Source organism: Delphinus delphis, chromosome 7 (genome assembly GCF_949987515.2).
Source record: "Delphinus delphis chromosome 7, mDelDel1.2, whole genome shotgun sequence".
Taxonomy (NCBI): domain Eukaryota; kingdom Metazoa; phylum Chordata; class Mammalia; order Artiodactyla; family Delphinidae; genus Delphinus; species Delphinus delphis.
In genome coordinates, this window is record NC_082689.1 from 3,658,977 (window position 1) to 3,678,350 (window position 19,374).

The window sequence follows — 19,374 nt, forward strand, 5'->3', positions numbered from 1 at the left end:
CCAACCGCCCATGCTTCTCCCTACACCCCTTAACTCCTTCAGCTCTTGTCTTTGTCCTCAGAGGGAACGCTTCACATTTCAGCCTAGTAAGTTGAAAATCATTCCCAAGGCAGCGGTGACCCTTCTCTGGTGCTGTGATGCTCATTCTGCTTGATCTAGGTTCACAGGTTCTGTTTTTCTAGCCTTGTATTATCTGTATAATTTCCCTGGAACATTCCATCAGGTTGGCTCAACTTTATATTTAGGAAAACAGAATGAACAAAGCAACCTAGTATCAGAAGTTTTATGACAGCAACTTGAAAGTATACTGCCTATGCCATATAGCATGACGTTTCTATAAAATAATGAATGTTCATCTCAGGGCAAGTAATGAACAAAATTGGGTCTGCGCTAGCATGTCTGATGGTTATATTGCTGTTCTCTTTAGGGATTCATAGTAAACCAAGAAATTGTGAGAAAAACAACCGCATACACAAAAATTAATACAAACAAAAATATACAACACGCCCTAGGAATGAAAGCGTATGCCGATTTGATCATTTTCCAGCTCAACACAGCATCTTGCTTATTTTTTTATTTAAACTTTTTAATGGAAGTATAGTTAATTTACAATGTTGTGTTAATTTCTGCTGTACAGTAAAGTGATTCACTTATACATATATACGTTTTTTAATATTCTTTTCCATTATGGTTTATCACAGGTTATTGAATATGGTTCTCTGTGCTATACAGCAGGACCTTGTTATGTATCCATCCTGTATATGATAGCTTACATCTGATAACCCCCAACCTCCCACTCCATCCCTGCCCCAGCCACCCCCTCAGCCGGGGGCAACCACAAGTCTGTTCTCTCTGTCTGTCTATTTCGTAGGTAGCTTCACTTGACACAGCATCTGGTTGAGCGGCTGCTTTCTTATAACGAGCGTAGCTGTTAACTGATCTCAGTTTTTGGTGTATGTGTTTCAGTTGGTCAATTTTTATAATTAGAGCATTATTTAAATATTTTATCTTTACTATTTATTATGAACAAAAAGTATTATTATTATGACAATATTTATTTCTGTTTCTTTGCTCTCTTCCAGCTTTTATAAATTGAAACTAAGATTTCAGGTGTATTTATAGTACAATAGAGGCTTCATTTTTAATAATTCTATTTTTTATATGCTGTTCAATGTCTTTCTGTGGCGCAGATCCTAAAAGGAAGGAATTTAGTATATGCAATGCTATATGGAATATGTAAAAGCCACTGCATGCATTTTGGTGAGATAGCAAATTTTGTATAGCGCATGGAGTTATGTCTTTGTCTATTTTAGATAGCAGGAGAAAATATGTATGAGTTGAAATAATATTTAATATGTTTTAACAGAAATGTTCCGAATAATGTTACTTCAAGTCCTACATCTAAACCAGTGACCACAGCAAAGCCAGTGACCACCACCACCAAACCAATAACAGTGGTAAGCCTGCCGGCCTCAAAGCCAGCTTCCACGAGACCTGTGGCCGAGAGATCCGTGGCTGGGAGACCCATGGCCACCAAGCCTGAGGCTGTCAAGTCCACGGCCACCAAACCTGAGGCCGCCAAGCCCGAGGCCTCCAAGCCCTTGGCCAAGCCAGTGGCCACCAAGCCCGAGGTCGCCAAGCCTGTGACCACCAAGCTTGTGGCCGCCAAGCCCGAGGCCACCAAGCCCGAAGTTGCCAAGCCCGTGGCCACCAAGCCTGAGGCCACCAAGCCGGAGGTTTCGAAGACAGCCACAGTCAGACCTGCACTGGCCGCGAGGCCCGCAGCAGCAAAGCCGGCCCCTGCCAGACCCCCTGCTGCTGCCAAATCCATGGCCGCAAAGCCCGAGGCCCCCAGGCCCCAGGCAGCCAAACTGGCCGCCACCAGGCCAGCCACTGCTAAGCCCATGGGTAAGAAAGCCACCTACCTGGGATGCCTCATTTACTGTGTCCAGGGCTTGTCCCTTGAAGCCTGTTTGCAAAGCAATCCAGACACGGTCCTTGATCTGCAATCTGACATCTAGATGATGTATTTTGCAAGGTGCTGGTTTGAGCATGGAATTACCAAAACATCCCTTTTTATCTATATTAGAAAGTAATCTTTCTCTCCCCCCCCCGCCCCCCGCCCGCCGTGAGGCTGGTGAGTTCCAAGCAAAGAGCAGGTGAAATACCCACCCCTCCGCCGCCTCTGCTGCCCGTTTTCCCACTCCCCACCCCAGCCCCAAACCCCCATCGGGGCAAGCATGGGAGCGGCTCATTCTCTCAGGGGTGTCAGTGGGCGGCCACCACCCACCTCTCCTGGAAATGCAACTGTCTTCAGTTAAAGGGATGAGTGCTAAGTAGACGTAGGGTTTTAGACCCCGTCGAGGGAGTGAGAGAGAGAGAGAGAGAGAACGCCTGCTGTCAGCTCGTAAATGGTGACGCTTATGCTTCTATGCTATAGTTCTGGAGCCAGACCCGCCTCCCTTAGAGTATGACTCCCGAAGGTCTGGATGGAGCTTTGTAATTGCAGAAGGCTTGTCCCCGCTGGGAAGCACGTACCCATAGAGAAGAGGCCCAAGCCTCGTGCTGTGGCAACATTGGGGCGTTGCGTTTAGCAAATTGAAAAGTTAGAGCCCAGACGATTGTTCTGTCCCCACAGACCAAACTACGTGCTGGTACTGCCCCTGGGAAGAATGCATTCCAGGCTGGATTAGATAGGGGGGTTGGGGGTTGGTGGGCTTAATGGGACTCAGACTGTGCTATTTTATTTTTCCCACAAAGAAGATGCTAGAAGTTCCTATAGAGTCACAAACTGTATGGAAAAGTGAAGGCAGGATGTATGTGCTCCTGAGAAAATGGAGATTATCTTCATTTTATGAAGAGAGAGAAGCAGGGATTCCTTGAAAGAATTTCATGTCATACCCTAAAGTTCCATGACGTATATTTAATATATTTTAAATTAGGGGCCTCGTTCTGTCTTGAACGCTTCAGATTAAGCACCCCGAACCACACAGTTTCAAAGTATTTCCTTAATAAGAGAGATTTTCAACAGGAAAAAAAAGGGTAATCGTGTACCTGGCCGATGAACAATGAGATTTTTGATTACTGTGAATTTCACGTTTCACATATGCTGGTGGGTTACAAGATCAGTATTTCTCTGGAGCTTGAAAGAGAAGCTAATTGTTTGCCTCACCTAAATTTCAGATCGACCGTGCACTGGTATATCTCTTTTAGAGTTCATCTCCGGCCTGTGTGTTACAGTCATTTAGGGTTTTATTTTCTGTCTCCTGCTCTCAGCACTCCATCTTGCAGTTAAGGCACCCCGAGAGGTCCACGCGTCTGAAATCACAGAGAACAGTGTCAAACTCCACTGGGAGAGGCCCGAGCCCCCCAGCCCTTATTTATACAACCTCACCATCACCTCGGCCCACGATCAGTCCCCAGTTCTGAAGCAGAACCTCACGGTCACAGACCACGTCATCGGGGGCCTGCTCCCTGGGCAGACGTACCATGTCACGGTGATCTGTTACCTAAGGTCTCAGGTCAGAGCCATCTACCAAGGCAGTTTCAGTACAAGTAAGTGCACTGTCGGTTTAAGGAAGGTTGGTACCTATCTTTGCGTGGGATAGCCAATGGCGCCATAAAGGGAACAGTGCTTATTCACTGACCTTTTTCTGAAACAGCAACAAGGTTAAAGCGAAATCCTGTGTGTTTCGGTTGCACCCAACTTGATAACTTAACGAAATGGAAAATGGGTTCGTTGTGAACTGTTGTCCTGCCTTGGGGGTCCTGGGCTACTTGATGCAGGAAATCAGATCCGTGTGGCCCGAGTGCAGCCCCTTCCCAGGGAGAAAGAAATACGGCCATGGAACCTGGCTGGGTCTCGGCTGCCCACCATGTCCCGTGTCGGAAGCATGTTTCCATGGTCAGTGAACAGAAAACACCACTGAGTCATGGCTCCTTAGGGAGTCTCATCCCAGGGGCCACGGGATGTCCACAGGCACAGTCGAAAGGGCACCAGCTTTTCCCTCCCCTGGTCTCATCGTGCTCAGGCTCTGCCCTCTGCTGTGTTGGCCCTGTGGCTCCTTTGCTGCCCCGAGTCCTGGCCTGCATGATTTCCCAGCCCCGTCCCCAAGTTCTCCTGGACCCTCACCCCCACCCCTGACTCTTCTCGACCCCCTGCTGTTCCTGGGACGTGGAGGGGAGGCTCCCATTCTTTTTTCTTGGGCCAGAGTTATTCATATCAAGGAACTATGACTGAGGAAAGGCAATTCCCATCAGTTACCATACAACCCATGAAGGTTTGAGTCCAAAGACCCTTCAACCCCAGGGCTCTGCTTCCTTGGAAGGAAGCAGAAGATGTTATGTGGAAAAATGGGAGGATCTCTTCCAGGTTCAGAAATTTCCTCCGTTTGCTCGTTGAGATGAATCAAACGTGCAGACAACAGACATACGCAGTGTGTGTGGAGACTTCTTGGGTCTCTACGTTTCAGTGGCCCCTCCTTACATAAGACATGACCCAGAACGGCAAGCCTGCCTCAGTCTCATAGGGTTCCTAAGCCTTTCATTTTCTGAGTTACCTATTAGTGGTGTATCTTTTTCTTTTATAGAGAAAATTCAGCCTCCATCTCCGCAAACGGCGAGGTCAGCTTCTAGTTCAACCATCAATCTAGTGGTGACCGCAGAACGGCTGGCTGGGAGTAAAACAGGTGAGCTGTGAAACTATCAGGTCCACTGCAGCACTAAGAAAGCATTCTTCTGAACAGTTTAATCTGCTGGGGTTCTAATTCTCAGACCAGGAGAGACTTGTATGGAGAAAGTTTCAAAGTGGCTCTGTGTGGCCCCTCCTGGGCTTATTCCGCACATTCCAAGTTGCCTGTCCCCAGGATCTTAGAAAAAGTTGAATGAGGGCTGCTTTGGGAGCCGTAGCCAGGAACTCATGTGTCCCTTAGTCATTTCCCTGGTGCCTCATCTTGGGACTCGAGTTGATTTGTGGCGTGTGATGCAGCGAAGCATGAGATTTCATCCACTTGGTGATTTAATCTAATAAAAAACTGCTTAGAAGAATACAAGACAATTCAGACTGGAATCCATGAAATAAATGGGTTTGGAAGTGACCCATGGGATCAATGTTCTGGTCCCAATTTCCTAAGCACACGCCCTGGCTTAGTCTAGCCTGCCATTCTCTATGTGTCTGACCCCAAGCATGTGCACGTTTTATGTGAAATCCATGATGAGTTAGATGTGTTTCTGGAAGTGACAGTTGTGACTTGCTTTTGTCCTGGGCAGTGGAACGCTGGGGACCCGTAACCTCTTCTTCAGGGGAACATGAGCTATGATTGTTCTGTGGGAAACTGGTTATTGAAATAGCCGATATGCTTTGCTTAAGAGTATTCTGCAAAGGATATTGGTACTAATTCCACAGTCAAGGGTATTTAGATATCTTATTGTTTACAGACCCCAAAGCAAAGGGTTTCCACGAGTTATAGGGACAGTTCTTTAGTTTTTGATATATTGGCCACAGTCAGGAGGAGGAAGGCATATCTCTTTATGTTGTTAATTTCTGCAACGGATTATGACGAAAGCCATATATCGAGTGCCCAGCTGCTTTCCTACAGTGCTAGATTTAAAAGCAGCTGTGCTTTCTCGATATGCCCTGCATTGTCAGAAGCAGCAACACATTATGTTTTGAGCTGTTGGCAAGGATTCCCTATTTTACTCTTTCCAGTTTAAGTTTTAAAGTGACCCTTGTTTCTCCACCTCATCCTTTTTGTAGAGTTTGCATCGTATCTCATCAGTGTTTAAATGAAATTGGGTGGTTTCTGACTCCACACACCCATCTCTTTGGGGCCACTTGGAAATACAGTGCTCTCAATTCTTTTAGTTGTTTCTAGAGGGAATCTTCTCTATTACCAGAATAGTATTTTTCTTTAACATCTTTATTGGAGTATAATTGCTTTACATTGTTGTGTTAGTTGCTGCTGTGTAACAAAGTGAATCAGCTATACGTATACATATATCCCCATATCCCCTCCCTCTTGCGTCTCCCTCCCACCCTCCTTATCCCACCCCTCTAGCTGGTCACAGAGCACCGAGCTGATCTCCCTGTGCTATGCTGCTGCTTCCAATTAGCTATCTATTTTACATTTGGTAGTGTGTATGTGTCAAGGCCACTCTCTCACTTTGTTCCAGCTTACCCTTCCCCCTCCCTGTGTCCTCAAGTCCATTTCCTACACCTGCATCTTGATTCCTGTCCAGCCCCTAGGCTCATCAGAACAATTTTTTTTTTTTTTAGATTCCATATATATGTGTTAGCATACGGTATTTGTTTTTCTCTTTCTGACTTACTTCACTCTGTATGACAGACTCTAGGTCCATCCACCTCACTACAAATAATTCAATTTCGTTTCTTCTTATGGCTGAGTAGTATTCCATTGTATATATGTGCCACATCTTCTTTATCCATTCATCTGTTGATGGACACTTAGGTTGCTTCCATGTCCTGGCTATTGTGAATAGTGTTGCAATGAACATTGTGGTACATGACTCTTTTTCAATTATGGTTTTCTCAGGGTATATGCCCAGTAGTGGGATTGCTGGGTCATCTGGTAGTTCTATTTTTAGTTTTTTAAGGAACCTCCATACTGTTCTCCATAGTGGCTGGAATAGTATTTTATTCCATTGATGGACTTTCCCTGTGTCCATGTATACATGGTTGATCTATATCTGTACATCTACATTTATCTATCTACCTATCTATCTTTTAATTCATCCACAACCCATACTGACATGTGGTATCAGGAGTTACTAGAAAGAAGATGATGAGTCAATGCAGGAATTATGAAACTATTACATACACAGATGTGTGATAAGGGTCAAAAAACCAACTACTGATAGAGCTGCAAAATGTTTTAAAATAGTTTACTTTTAGAAACAAGTTTAGGAATTGGTCTGTGTTCGAGACAGCCACGTGTTTTTCAGACTCCTTTTGCCTTTCCAATGGAAAGATTGACAGAAAACCAAGAAATTCTCTCCTCTTGACATAAATTTATGGGAACCATTCAAGAATTCATGGTAGATTGGGTAATTAAGTTTTAACTTAAGAGTTGTATAAAAAGATTTTATAAAAACTTTTAATGCTATGATTTTTAAATCAAACTAAAAAAATGCCAGTATGGATGTGGCATGGTGGTTTGGGATGGAGAAGAAAACAAGTCTCAACCCCTTTGATTTCTTATTTTTTAATTGAAGTATAGTCAATTTACAATGTTGTGTTAGTTTCTGGTGTACAGCGAAGTGACTCAGTTATACGTATATATATATATATTCTTTTTCATTTTCTTTTCCATTACGGGTTATTACAGAATATTGAATATAGTTCCCTGTGCTATACAGAAGGACTTTGCTGTTTATCTATTTTGTATATAGTAGTTTGTATCTGCTAATCCCAAACTCCTAATTTATCCCTCCCCTGTCCGTTTTCCCCTTTGGTACCCGTAGGTTTGTTTTCTATGTCTGTCAGTGAGTCTGTTTCTGTTTTGTAAATAAGTTCATTTGTGTCATATTTTAGATTCCACATATAAGTGATATCATAGGGTGTTTGTATTTCTCTGACTTACTTCACTTGCATGATAATCTCCAGGTCCATCCATGTTGCTGCACATGGCATTATTTCCCTCTTTTTGATGGCCGAGTAGCATTCCATTATGTATATGTACCATGTCTTCCTTATCTATTCATCTGTTGATGGACGCTTAGGTCGCTTCCATGTCTTGGCTATTGTAAATAGTGCTGCTATGAACATGGGTGCATGTATCTTTTTAAATTAGAGTTTTCTCAACTCCTTTGATTTCTGCTCATAATCAAGGGACAATGGATAAGCCTTTGTCCCCTGCACTGAGGGTTCCCTGCAGGCCCTAGTGCACCCCAGCTACCTTCCTGAGTCATCTCCCAACACGATGCTTGAGCTCAGAGAAGCCACAGTGGACCTACTAGGATTTCACCAAAGATATGGGTCAGGACAGATGACATTCTGACTTCAAAGTCACTGAAATCTGTGCATATTATTTGCCACTTGCTGGTAACTTCACCCCTCACAGAGTGTGGGAAGAGTACAACTTCTAGCAAATTCAGTGCTTCACTGAGAGAAAATGATTAGGAATAAATTACACAGTGAGATTTGGGGATGTTTTTGGTTCTCTTATGTATGGTCCAGAGGGAATAAGAATATATAAACAGTGTTGAGTTAATATAAACAACACAATCTTTAAGCAAGAATCTGGCTGGGCTGTCTTGTTTTTTAAGACTGAGTCACAGATTCAGACGTAGGAAGGTGTTTTCAATCTAGATTTTCAACACTTAGGTCTCCTCTCTTCATGTGACAGACAGAAAAGAGATTTTGAGACTGGGGCTTTTGTGTCCTTCAAGGCGATGGGTGGTAGTTACATACAGATGAGTCCAAAACCTTTCTCCTTCCTTCTGATCAGTACAGAGCCCTCAAACCCAGGACTTGAATGTTCTTTCACCCTTCCTTTCATGTGTGTGTGTGCACACACGTGTGTGTATTTCCCCCCTAGTGATTCAAGTCAGCCTGAAAATATAAATTACTTGCTCTTCTTTTTTTAAAAATTTTTGTTTATTTTATTTATTTTAATTTTTGGCTGCCTCGGGTCTTAGCTGTGGCAGGCGGGCTTCTCGCTAGTTGAGGCGTGTGGGCTCAGTAATTATGGCGGCACGTGGGATCTTAGTTCCCCGACCAGGGATCAAGTCCATGGAAGGTGGATTCTTAACCACTGGGCTACCAGGGAAGTCCCTTACTTGCTCTTCTTAAGAACAAGTTTCTGCATAATTCATCTCTAGCCTGCAAGGAACAAAACAGCGCTTTTGAAAAAAAAAAAAACCCAGCCCTTTGAAAAAAAAAAACCCAGCACTTTGCCTGGAGAAGTCGCTTAATAAACATCTGCTAAATGAACATATGTAGGTGTACACACACACACACACCATTTTGAATGCTCTTCTTCAATGAAATTAGTTGGATATTTACTTTAAAATGTATATGTTGAAAATGGGTAAACAGGATTAGGAGATGGAAGCTTGTTTTTCCCTCCTCCCTACCAACCCCTCCCGCATATAATCAAGGCATCTTAGAAATTTTTTCCAGGGGGTGAAACATTTTAATATATTCCTATTTTTGCAGATAGAAAAGGAGTAACAACAAATCATTGTTTATAAGAAACTTTAAAAATATACTAACTATATTTTTCCTCAGTAGTTTCAGGTATATTTCACATCTAAATATCAATGGCCACAATATGCATTATTTCTCCAAAGATGTATTTTCTAGACAATTCAGGCAAAAATAGGTTTTAAAGCTAGCTTTTATATGTGGACGTGAATGCAGTTTAATTCCAGCACCAGTTCATTACAGTTCATCTCTGTAAGTACAAACACAGTTTGTGCTTACAGAGATGTGTTCCTTTCTTAGTTTTAAATGCTAGATACTATTTTTGTTTTTTGACCTCGGCATGCGGCTTGCGGGATCTTAGTTCCCCAGCCAGGGATCGAACCTGGGCCCACAGCAGTGAAAGCACCGAGTCCTAACCACTGGACCACCAGGGAATTCCCTAGACACTCTTCTTTGCTTTTTTACCTCTATGAATAAAAGATTTACTGGTTTTGATTCTATCTTTAGGAACTGAATTTTGTCATAGTTTACCACTTGGGGTTTAGGAAACATGGTGACCAGTGTTTGAATCTATGCAGGAATTTGTGGGCAAAAATCCTGTGAAATAAAAGGTCTTTGGTCCATGGCATCCAATGAAGGGGGAGAAGATTGAGCAGTACTAATATTTGAGTTTTCATATGTTAATATTTGCCCCTTTTGAAATTCACATTTAACAGGTACTTCTTTACCAGAAATTTGACACAGGCGTGTAATGGGAGGATAGCCTAGCGAGGGGATTCTTTGTCCTCCATCTGAGGCCTGGCCCTGTGTCACATGGAGTGTGAGGTGTGGCAGTAAGGCCTCAGCTTGAGATGAAGGTTGATTACAACAGCAAACCAATAGCATCATTACTAACCATTCAGGATTCCAGACTTTGCAATACTACATGATTCCATTTTAAATGGTTAATTCTTGTATTTTCCTCAACAAAACAAGCCCTGCAAAAAGAAAAATCCCACCCCACTCTTTGCTTTCCTCAGCACGTAAGGGCAGCACACCCACTTTTCTGAGATACATTTGCTGCCTGAAAATGGCAGTTAGCAGCAATTAAACAAATCTTTCAGTGCTTATCACAGTCTTAAGAAAGTATTGACTGTGCTAGGCATTTTTGCAGTATGTTTTGTGGCTGCTAGTTTTGAGGATGCTGTGTTGTTGCTAATGTTGGTTTTAGGTTTTTGTTACCATCTCTCTCTTTCTCCTTCTCATTTTTGGCCAAAGAAGACTTGGATGAATATTTTACATGCATATGATTAGTAAAGCTAAAACTCTGAAGTTTCTAAACAGCAAAAAAAAAAAAAAAATTTAACTCAGAAAAGAATGAACCCTAAATTATTGGCCCACCCATGTGTGAAGAAATGTTTCAATGCAGAAGAGAATAAAAATAACTAACACAACGTGTAACATTCTTTTCTACTCACCCTAGAAATTAGCAATCTGTAGAAATGACCATATTTTGTCTGATCAGGCATTCCTGGGTCAGTTACACAGCTCTGAAGGAAATGAGTTCAGCAATGTTTTACTTACTTTATTGGTTCTAAGTTGTATAATTTTCCCCATTGTAGTGCCTCTGAGATTGAAATGTGACTTGACGTTGATGACATGTCATGGCTTATTGGCAGCATTTTCTCTTACTTAGTGGATTATAAAACAATAGTACATTATAAAATTAAGATGTCTTAGATTTGATGAAATCCAGTATTTGCTTGGCTGTGTTCCACCATGAATATACAGCGTTGGCTGCCATAAAACGATGTGATGGGGGAAAATATATGACTTTATGTTGATAATAATTTAAAGAACTAACTTAACCCCACAAGTTGAGGTACATTCAATGGCTACAAATATTTTCTCTACTTTGAAGACACGTAGCCGTCTTCAGGGCTGTGTGTTTACTGCTGCATGAGAATGTAGCTAAGTCAGCTACCATGTTTGGGTTATGACGGGTCTCCAAGGGCATTTGGTATTTTTTTATTGTGAGCTATAAAAGTCTTATGAAATAAAAGTCTATTGGTCAAGACCTGAAACTACATTTAAAATGCAACTACAGCTACATTTAAAATAAAGTTAAAAGTACAAAAAAAGTTTCTTTGGTACTTTTTGAGCCAATCCACACTCAAAATGTAGACACAGGAAAGTTTTATTCATTCCTGCCAATTGTATCTGTTTCAGAGGTTTGGAAGCACTTTATATCATGTCAACAATGTCTGATCCTAAGGCAATTAAACCTTCTTCTTGTTTTGAAACCATTAAACTAACGAGGAACATATTTACACATATTCACAACTGCAGCCTAAACCCTTTCCCCTCCTCTCAGCTCCCACGATTTTGCTTAAGAAAGAACTTAAATACTGATAACTTGCTGGTTTGGAAAATGTCAAATTGATGCCTTTAAAAATGCTGCTTTGAAATAGAGACACAGACATAGAGGATAAGCGTACGGACACCAAGGGGGGAAAGCGGGGTGGGATGAACTGGGAGATTGGGATTGACATATATACACTAACTAATATGTGTAAAATAGATAACAATGAGAACCTACTACATAGCACAGGGAACTCTACTTCACTTCGCTGTATGGTAGAACCTAACACAACATTGTAAAGCTACTATACCCCAATTTAAAAAAGAAGCTTAAAGAAATAAATAATGATAATTTTAGAATCACAGAACTAAAAAAAAAATATGCTGCTTTTAGACACTATACAAATCTCAACTGATAAAAAAGGCAAGATTTTCCAATTCAACATGTTTTTGGTTTCAAACACTTTTTCTAGTAATAACGTAATAGATATTCATTGTGAAGAATTCAGGACATACAGAAAAATGTAAGAAAAATATGATTCCCATAATGAAACACTGATGGCCATTTATGGCCACCATTAATGATCCAATGCATAGCTTTCCTGGTTTTTCCCATGAATATTACACGTGCACACACACACGTCTTTATTACAAAAGTAGGCTGTGTTTCCTTGGGTGCCTTCCACCCCATGGCTGTTGTTCCAGAATGTAGGTTGGCTCCTGTGGTTTCTGTGAGCATGGGATTCCTTGGACAGGGTTTCTCCAGGCACCACGCTTGCATCAGTTTCCTCTCATGTTTGGAAACTCACAGAAGCCCAGTAACCGTTGACTATTTCACCAGGAAGTTTCACCAGATGGGGATCTGAATCAGGCAGCCTTTCAAGTCTCTCTTTTAAAATGAAACTTATTATTATTTTTTATAAATTTATTTATTTACTTTTGGCTGCGTTGGGTCTTCGTTGCTGCGTGCGGGCTTTCTCTAGTTATGGCGAGCGGGGGCTACTCTCTGTTGCGGTGCACGGGCTTCTCATTGCAGTGGCTTCTGTTGTTTTGGAGCACTGGCTCTAGGCACGCGGGCTTCAGTAGTTGTGGCTCGCGGGCTCTAGGGCGCAGGCTCAGTAGTTGTGGTGCACCGGCTTAGTTGCCCCGCGGCATATGGGATCTTCCTGGAGCAGGGCTCGAACCAGTGTCCCCTGCGTTGGCAGGCAGGTTCTTAACCACTGTGCCACCAGGGAAGCCCTAAACTGAAACTTATAAAAAAATAAAAAATAAATAAAATGAAGCTTATTTACATTGTTATTCTAGGCAAAAGTGAACCAGGAAAGGTTGGTGATAATTCTCACTCCCCATGGTCTCTTAGGCTCTGGTTGGGTTCTCAGTATGAGGAGAAGAAAATCAATGAATGTGTAGCCAGACACTTCTCTTGGATCAAGGACCCCAGGCTCCCCCAGGGCTGGGCCCCAAGGGGAAAACTCTTTCTGGAGGGAAACATACATAGCTCTCATGTCCAAAGACTTGTTCTAGGGAAAAACTCAATGAGATCCAACCATCCTTCTTTGGACTGTAGGACACTTTAATGTTGTAGACTTTGACACCGTTGTTCTAGCATAGGCAGACATAGCTTGGGTGAGTCCAGCCTGCATGGGTCTCAGAGATCAAATGACGGGAGTTTAAAACTTCCTCTTCTTAAGAACAGGAAACCTCCCATTTTCATGCTTTAAAAATGGAGAACCCCAGGCTCTTGTCTTTGCATAAAGTTGAGGCCCACATTAACATATTTCTCTTGGTTCTCCAAGAATTTACGTGTCCAGAGTAGTAGCATCCTCATATTCCATTAGTAAATCTTAAAGGTCTTGGCAGTGACTCCTGCTGGAATAAAGGATGTAGAATGCAAGAGCCGTAGTTTGGTACTGGAGACTGAAGGTGAAAATCAAGGGAAATTGGAAAAGCCAGTTGGTCAGGGAGCAGGGTCCTGCTGCTGGGCTGCCTCCAGGCTGGGTGTCCTTGGGTCTGGGAAGGCTTCTGTTGCTTCAGAAGAGCACAGGGGAGTAGGACCCAAAGAGCTAAACACAGATGGCCAGGACTGGGTGCACTTGGGACAAAGTGGAACCAACCTGGGCCACTGGGGGATGCTCTGGGGAAGAAAGGGGAGGGGATGAGGCGACCATTTGGCCAAGTTCCCATGCTAACAGGGGACCCACCGGCAAACAAGGGATGTGTGTTGGTGCTTGAACGATCTTGCCTGGCTCAGTCCCCTCATTCCTTCAAACCAGGCCTTTTCCTCTAGTGTTGGCACATCTGAGAGGGAGCAAGTTGTTTTTGTAAGTTGTCATCATTTTATCCTGGCCTCATTTGGGTCTTCAAAAGCTCTTGGTAGCACTGCTGACCTTCTGGGGCTCTGAAAGTGTCTGCAACTCAGAGATGCTGTAGGTGTGGGGTCACTTTCCTCCTGGGGGCGGGGGTGACAGCCTCCCCAGAGTTACCAGGTAGCGTCTTAGACCAATTCTGAGCCTCAATTCTGTGCCTGGAAGTCTGGTCCATTATGCTTGACCTGAGCTTTGGTTTTCGACCTGAGCTTTGGTTTTCTACCTGAAGACCTAGATTTTCCTTTTACTTCTTGTTACCCACCATCCCTGAAGATGCCTACCACCCCTGCCATCCATGGAGCTGGGGGAAAGGCCCCCGGAAATGTCAGCCCTGTGTGGGGAGGGCCGGTGATTCACGGGTGTTAGTTACGCACATAAACATGTAACATTGTCCACTCCAGGGGTTTGTTTTACGTTTTTCAAACTTTCAGATAACAGTTGATATTAATGTTTCTCTTTTCCAGCCAGATCTAGAGTTTGCCAGAAAACACTGTAAACAGAAGTTTTACTGTGTGTGAACTGTAAAGTTTTCTTTTTTTCCAGGCGTGGTGGAGAATGTAGCTTTTACTCTGCAGCTGGACTGCATCAGAAGCATGCATTTAAAACAAAAACTTCCTTAACTGGAAAAAGAATGCTGTCTTCAGAATAGCTTTGCTATGTGACATTTTTGCTTCTGTGAATTTTGCATCAGTGTTAGCTCTTCGTTTGGCTTGTTAAATTTGACTGGTCACAAACGTAGTAGCTACACACACACAGACACAACACATGTGTGCATATACACACATTTAAAAAAATTATTTATTTATTTATTTTTGGCTGCGTTGGGTCTTTGTTGCTGTGCGTGGGCTTCCTCTAGTTGCGACAAGTGGGGGCTACTCTTCGCTGTGGTGCGCGGGCTTTAGGCACTCGGGCTTCAGTAGTTGTGAAACGTGGGCTCAGTAGCTGTGGCTCACGGGCTCTAGAGCGCAGGCTCAGTAGTTGTGGTGCACGGGCTTAGTTGCTCCGTGGCATGTGGGATCTTCCCAGACCAGGGCTCAAACCCATGTCCCCTGCATTGGCAGGTGGATTCTTGACCACTGTGCCTCCAGGGAAGTCCCTACACACATATTCATAAAGGATTTTCTTTTTGCACTTTGACTTTTGTTTTTAATCTACCTGGCTTGTAGTGAAATGGAGAGTCTTGTTTTTGAATGACATTCTGACAGAACTTAATTGTTATTTTGCAAGGAGTAGAAAACTCCAAGGTTTTAAAATTAGGTTTCTTCTCTGGGAGTTGAGCATTGAAAGAACCGGAGACTAAGTGACCCAGTGATTGGAAAGGGGAAAACACAGTTCATTTAATCTGAAATCATCCAATAATAATTGCCAACATTTGGGATTCCAAGTGTAGTTTATGAAGTCCTTTCATCGATAAGATTGTATTTATTGCTCTCAGATCTGTAGGTGATTATTATGTCCACCTGACAGTGAGGAAACTGAAGACTGGGGAGGTAAAGGAAGTTTTCCTCCTGGAAATTCTTCTGTTTTCTCTCTCTGACAGCACTGTGATTAGAGCTTCAGCCTCTCATGCTGGGAGCACAGTAACTTACACGTTCTCATTAATCCTCTTTCCCCATCTTGTTCTTCAAGATATATGTAAGTTGCCAAAAGAAGAAGGAACTTGCAGGGACTTTATATTGAAATGGTACTATGACTCCGTTACTGAAAGCTGCGCCAGGTTCTGGTATGGAGGCTGTGGTGGAAATGAAAACAGATTTGATTCGCAGGATGAATGTGAAAAGGTTTGCCCTCCTGGTAAGTGATTCTTCTTTTGTGTTGGTGGTTTTTGCAGGTAAGGGATCCAGGCCAATAATTCACCTTTTAAAGATATTTGAATGATAATGATGATGATAGATTTGAAAAAGAAGATAAATTGGATTTTCAGATGAGGAAGGTGTAAAAATAAAACACACGGGGTTAATTTTCTGAGTTATTATGTTTTCCTAAAAACATACTTGTATCCTTGTATTTTTGCCGATGAGGAAACATACGGTGGACCACGCCTCACCCTTCAGAAATATTACTAAGTTTCTGTTATTCATAAAATACTGTAACAGACATGGTTATTAGGAAAATAATATAATGAGCAATTAATAATAACTGCTATGTAGTCTATTCAACTTTAAATAATCTTGCTTCCTCTAAATGATAATGTGGACCGCCAGGCCATGCGATATCTCCATTATGCTGGGCAACGTGATTGGTAATAAAATCAGAACAGCTGCACAGAGATACTGGGGCCGGTGCGGAGTGGGAGCGCTGGGTTTGCTTAAAGGCCAGGCAGGTGATGCCAGGAGAGAGAAAGGGCTCAGATGGCACAGAAAGCCCCAAACCCCAGGCCAAGAAGCTCCAGGGGAGCCACTGAAGGAAATGAACTGAAAAGTGAGATTGGTGATGACAGCCAGAGGCCATGGATATTTTCATGAGAAATACAGTGTCCTTTGGGGTCAGTAATGTGACTTTTCCCCTCCTCTTCCTTTCCACCCTCACCCACCGCCCCCACGGTCCATGCTCAGTGCTCATCAAGCCCGGAGTCATTGCTGCGATTGGGACCTAAGTGTGGCCGACCAGTGACACATACCTCTTGAAGAAGAAGGAGTCCGCCATCGCCAGTCGTCTTTGTAGAAGCTCTGTGTATAGATTCCCTTGCACTGTACCATTTCATGCTTTGATTTACACTCGAACTTGGGAGGAAATGTCTGCTGCATGACCTATCAATATGGTGCTAAATGTGTCTGTGGAGTCAACCCTCTTTGTCTCCGGGCAATTACATTGTATACTTTGAACGTTGTGTAATAGTTATCCACTGCTGGTGTTTATGTGAACATTCCTATAAATTCAAATTCCCTCTGGAGTTTCACGTTATGCCTGTTACAGGCAAGTGTAAGATCTAGAAAATAACCCCCAATTTCACAGCTACTCTATATACTTCTGCTTGGTTCATTTTTTTCCCCTCTTAATTAAGCATGACTTTAGATGGAAAGCCTGTGTATGGAGAAAAAACAAGAGTCTAACTTTTCCATTTCCCCCCCCAGTTTCCTGGATTAGATTTTGAGCGACTTTCCTTTTTCTAGAGCTTCTAACAAACAATGTAGTTAGAGGGAAGCAAAATCCCCTAATCTTTGTGCACTGTTGTGGGACCAATGCCTTAATTAAAGGATGTAAAGAAAGTCATAATAGAGATTTTTTTGGCATTCCTCTAATGTTGTGTCTGTGTTGCTTTTTTTTTGGGGGGGGGGTGTTAATTTTAATTTTAAAATTTTTAGGAAATTTATACAAAGAAACTTTTTAATAAAGTATATTGAAAGTGGTGTGGGTTTGGTGTTCTTGGCTGTGTCGTTTCCCTAGCACCTGTTGTCAGAATCACCCCAGGACAGGGGAATTGGAGCCCGTTCAAGCCCCCAGTCTTGGGTACCACCCTTTGATTTCCAGCGAAGGGACAAGGGCGCTCTGTCGACAGTGGGAAACCCGGTGGATCCAGCTCTCCATGGCCGGGTGGGTCACGTTCCTTGCTTAGGGCCCCTGGAGTCTTCCAAGTCTTAAGAACCAGGCTGGCTTTCATGCTCTCCTTTAACTTCTAGCTGTGTCCCAGAGATGTGGCCTCCTTCCCTGCCCCTTTAAGATAATTGTTTCCTGGGGGTTCCCTTTGCTCCTGCCTACAGTGGCTGAGAGGTGGGATGTCACTGGCCCAGGAATCCCCAGTCCCCTTTCTGGAGTCTCAAAGATGAAGCATAAAGTTTCTTTTTTCTTTAAAGACCCTTTTGCTCCTGTCTTCAGAAATAACACAAGAAACAAATAAATACATGTTTAGGTGGTACCTGAACTCCACTAGGGAAGGAAACTGAATTTGTTTGATAAAACACATCTACTCTGACAAGTGCTTCCGGCCGAGCTCTAGGGACCTTGGGTGTGGACAGAACTGTTTTATGTAAGATGGGGAAGGATCTGTCAGTTGATCTATTGATCAGAGGTAGGGAGGAGGAGAGAGAGGGTGTGTAGAGCCACGGAGATGGGTGGGGAGAGGCTGGGAAGTCACAGAGACCACTCCTTGTGATTTCCACCCAGATCTTTGGGTGCAATTTCTAAATTCACAAATGCGCTCAAAGTGAGCACATCTGCATAGCAATTGGAGGAAGAACTGAGCTTTGTCCCCGAGTCGGTGTGTCAGAGAATGCAGCCAAAGGCAGAGATGGAAGGAAGATGCTGTGGGCAAAGGACCCCTCTGCTGGAATCTGCAGGAATCTGGGTGAGGACTCAGCGCTTCACAATCTAAGATGTTGGGCACCTTGTCGGGATGGAGAGAACCTGGTTGAATATCAGGGTAGCCCGGGGTAGATTGCATGGCTTTGAGGACTCCTGAGAAGCTCTCACAGTCAGGGGGCCCCTGGACCACGTCCGCCCTCTAGGCCATGCTGACTGCCTCCCCACCTTTGAAGGGCCCCCTTTTTAGCGTGAGGCCAAGCCAATGGAACTACCAAGAGCCCCATGATGGCCATGAATCCCTTTCAAACAGGTACTCAACCTGGGTGGGAAATGTTCCTTCTATGACTTTCTTAGAGATTTTTCTCTCCAGCCCCACAGGAGCAGCCCCCTTCCACAGAAACAGGCCTGCGTGCCTCCCCTCAGGCTGTGGGTAGTCAAGCCAAGCGCATCCCATCCCACTGGAGCAGAGAAACATTTGCAGGGGGATTGGGAAAGGCAGCTTCACTGGTGTAGTGGATGGGACAGTCTGTGTGCATTTGTCCTGGGGCTGCCATAACCAAGTGCCACAATCCAGGTGACTTAAAACAATAGAAATGTATTCGCTCACAGCTCAGGTGGCTGGAAGTCCAAAATCAACGTGTTGGCAGTGCCATGCTGCCTCGGAAACCCGTAGGGCAGTCCTTCTTTTCTTCTTCCTACTTTCTCGTGATTCCCTGACTTATAGGCATGTGAGTCCAATCTCTGCCTGTTTTCACATGGTCATCTTCTTATAAGGACACCAGTCAAACTGGATTAGGGATCCACCCTGCTCTGGTATAACCTCATCTTATCTAACTATATCTGCAATGACCCTATTTCCAAATAAGGTCACATCCTGAAGTCCTGGGGGTTAAGACTTCAGCACATCTTTTTTGGGAGGGACACAATTCAACCCATAACACAGTTTTAGGGTTTCCAATACCAGTTCCCAACTCTGATCTGTCGATCCACTGTTAACAGCAAGGTAGCAGCTGTAGTTAAGAGATTTCAGTTGAATGCTGTCACTTCCTCACTGGCATTGGTTATTGAAACCATCACTATTGGATCTTCAGGCTGGGTCCTATTCATTTCAAAACTTAAATCCCAGATGCTGTGCAGACCCTTTTCCCTGTAGACCAGCGCAGGTACTGGATGATTAGAGTGGAGAAGCCCATGGCTTGTTCCCTCCCACCTTCCTTTTTCTCCCCAAGCCTGTGGAGTTCTGGGCTGGAGCTCCTTCCCAGG

The 19,374-nt window shown here is 43.5% G+C and overlaps 1 protein-coding gene and 1 non-coding gene across 2 annotated transcripts in view; one reads left to right on the plus strand and one right to left on the minus strand.

Moving 5' to 3' along the window:
• The window catches only part of COL6A3 (collagen type VI alpha 3 chain), an 86,150-nt gene extending 68,931 nt beyond the window's left edge, over positions 1-17,219 (plus strand). Inside the window, exons 39-43 of the mRNA XM_060015871.2 lie at positions 1,367-1,908; positions 3,277-3,555; positions 4,590-4,688; positions 15,499-15,663; positions 16,425-17,219. Coding sequence (XP_059871854.1) covers positions 1,367-1,908; positions 3,277-3,555; positions 4,590-4,688; positions 15,499-15,663; positions 16,425-16,465 — 1,126 coding nt within the window. The 3' untranslated portion in view covers positions 16,466-17,219. The remainder of the gene's footprint in view (positions 1-1,366; positions 1,909-3,276; positions 3,556-4,589; positions 4,689-15,498; positions 15,664-16,424) is intronic.
• TRNAE-UUC (transfer RNA glutamic acid (anticodon UUC)) lies at positions 9,525-9,597 on the minus strand. Its single transcript has one exon. It is a non-coding gene; the product is annotated as a tRNA-Glu (tRNA).
• Positions 17,220-19,374: the final 2,155 nt, after the last annotated feature.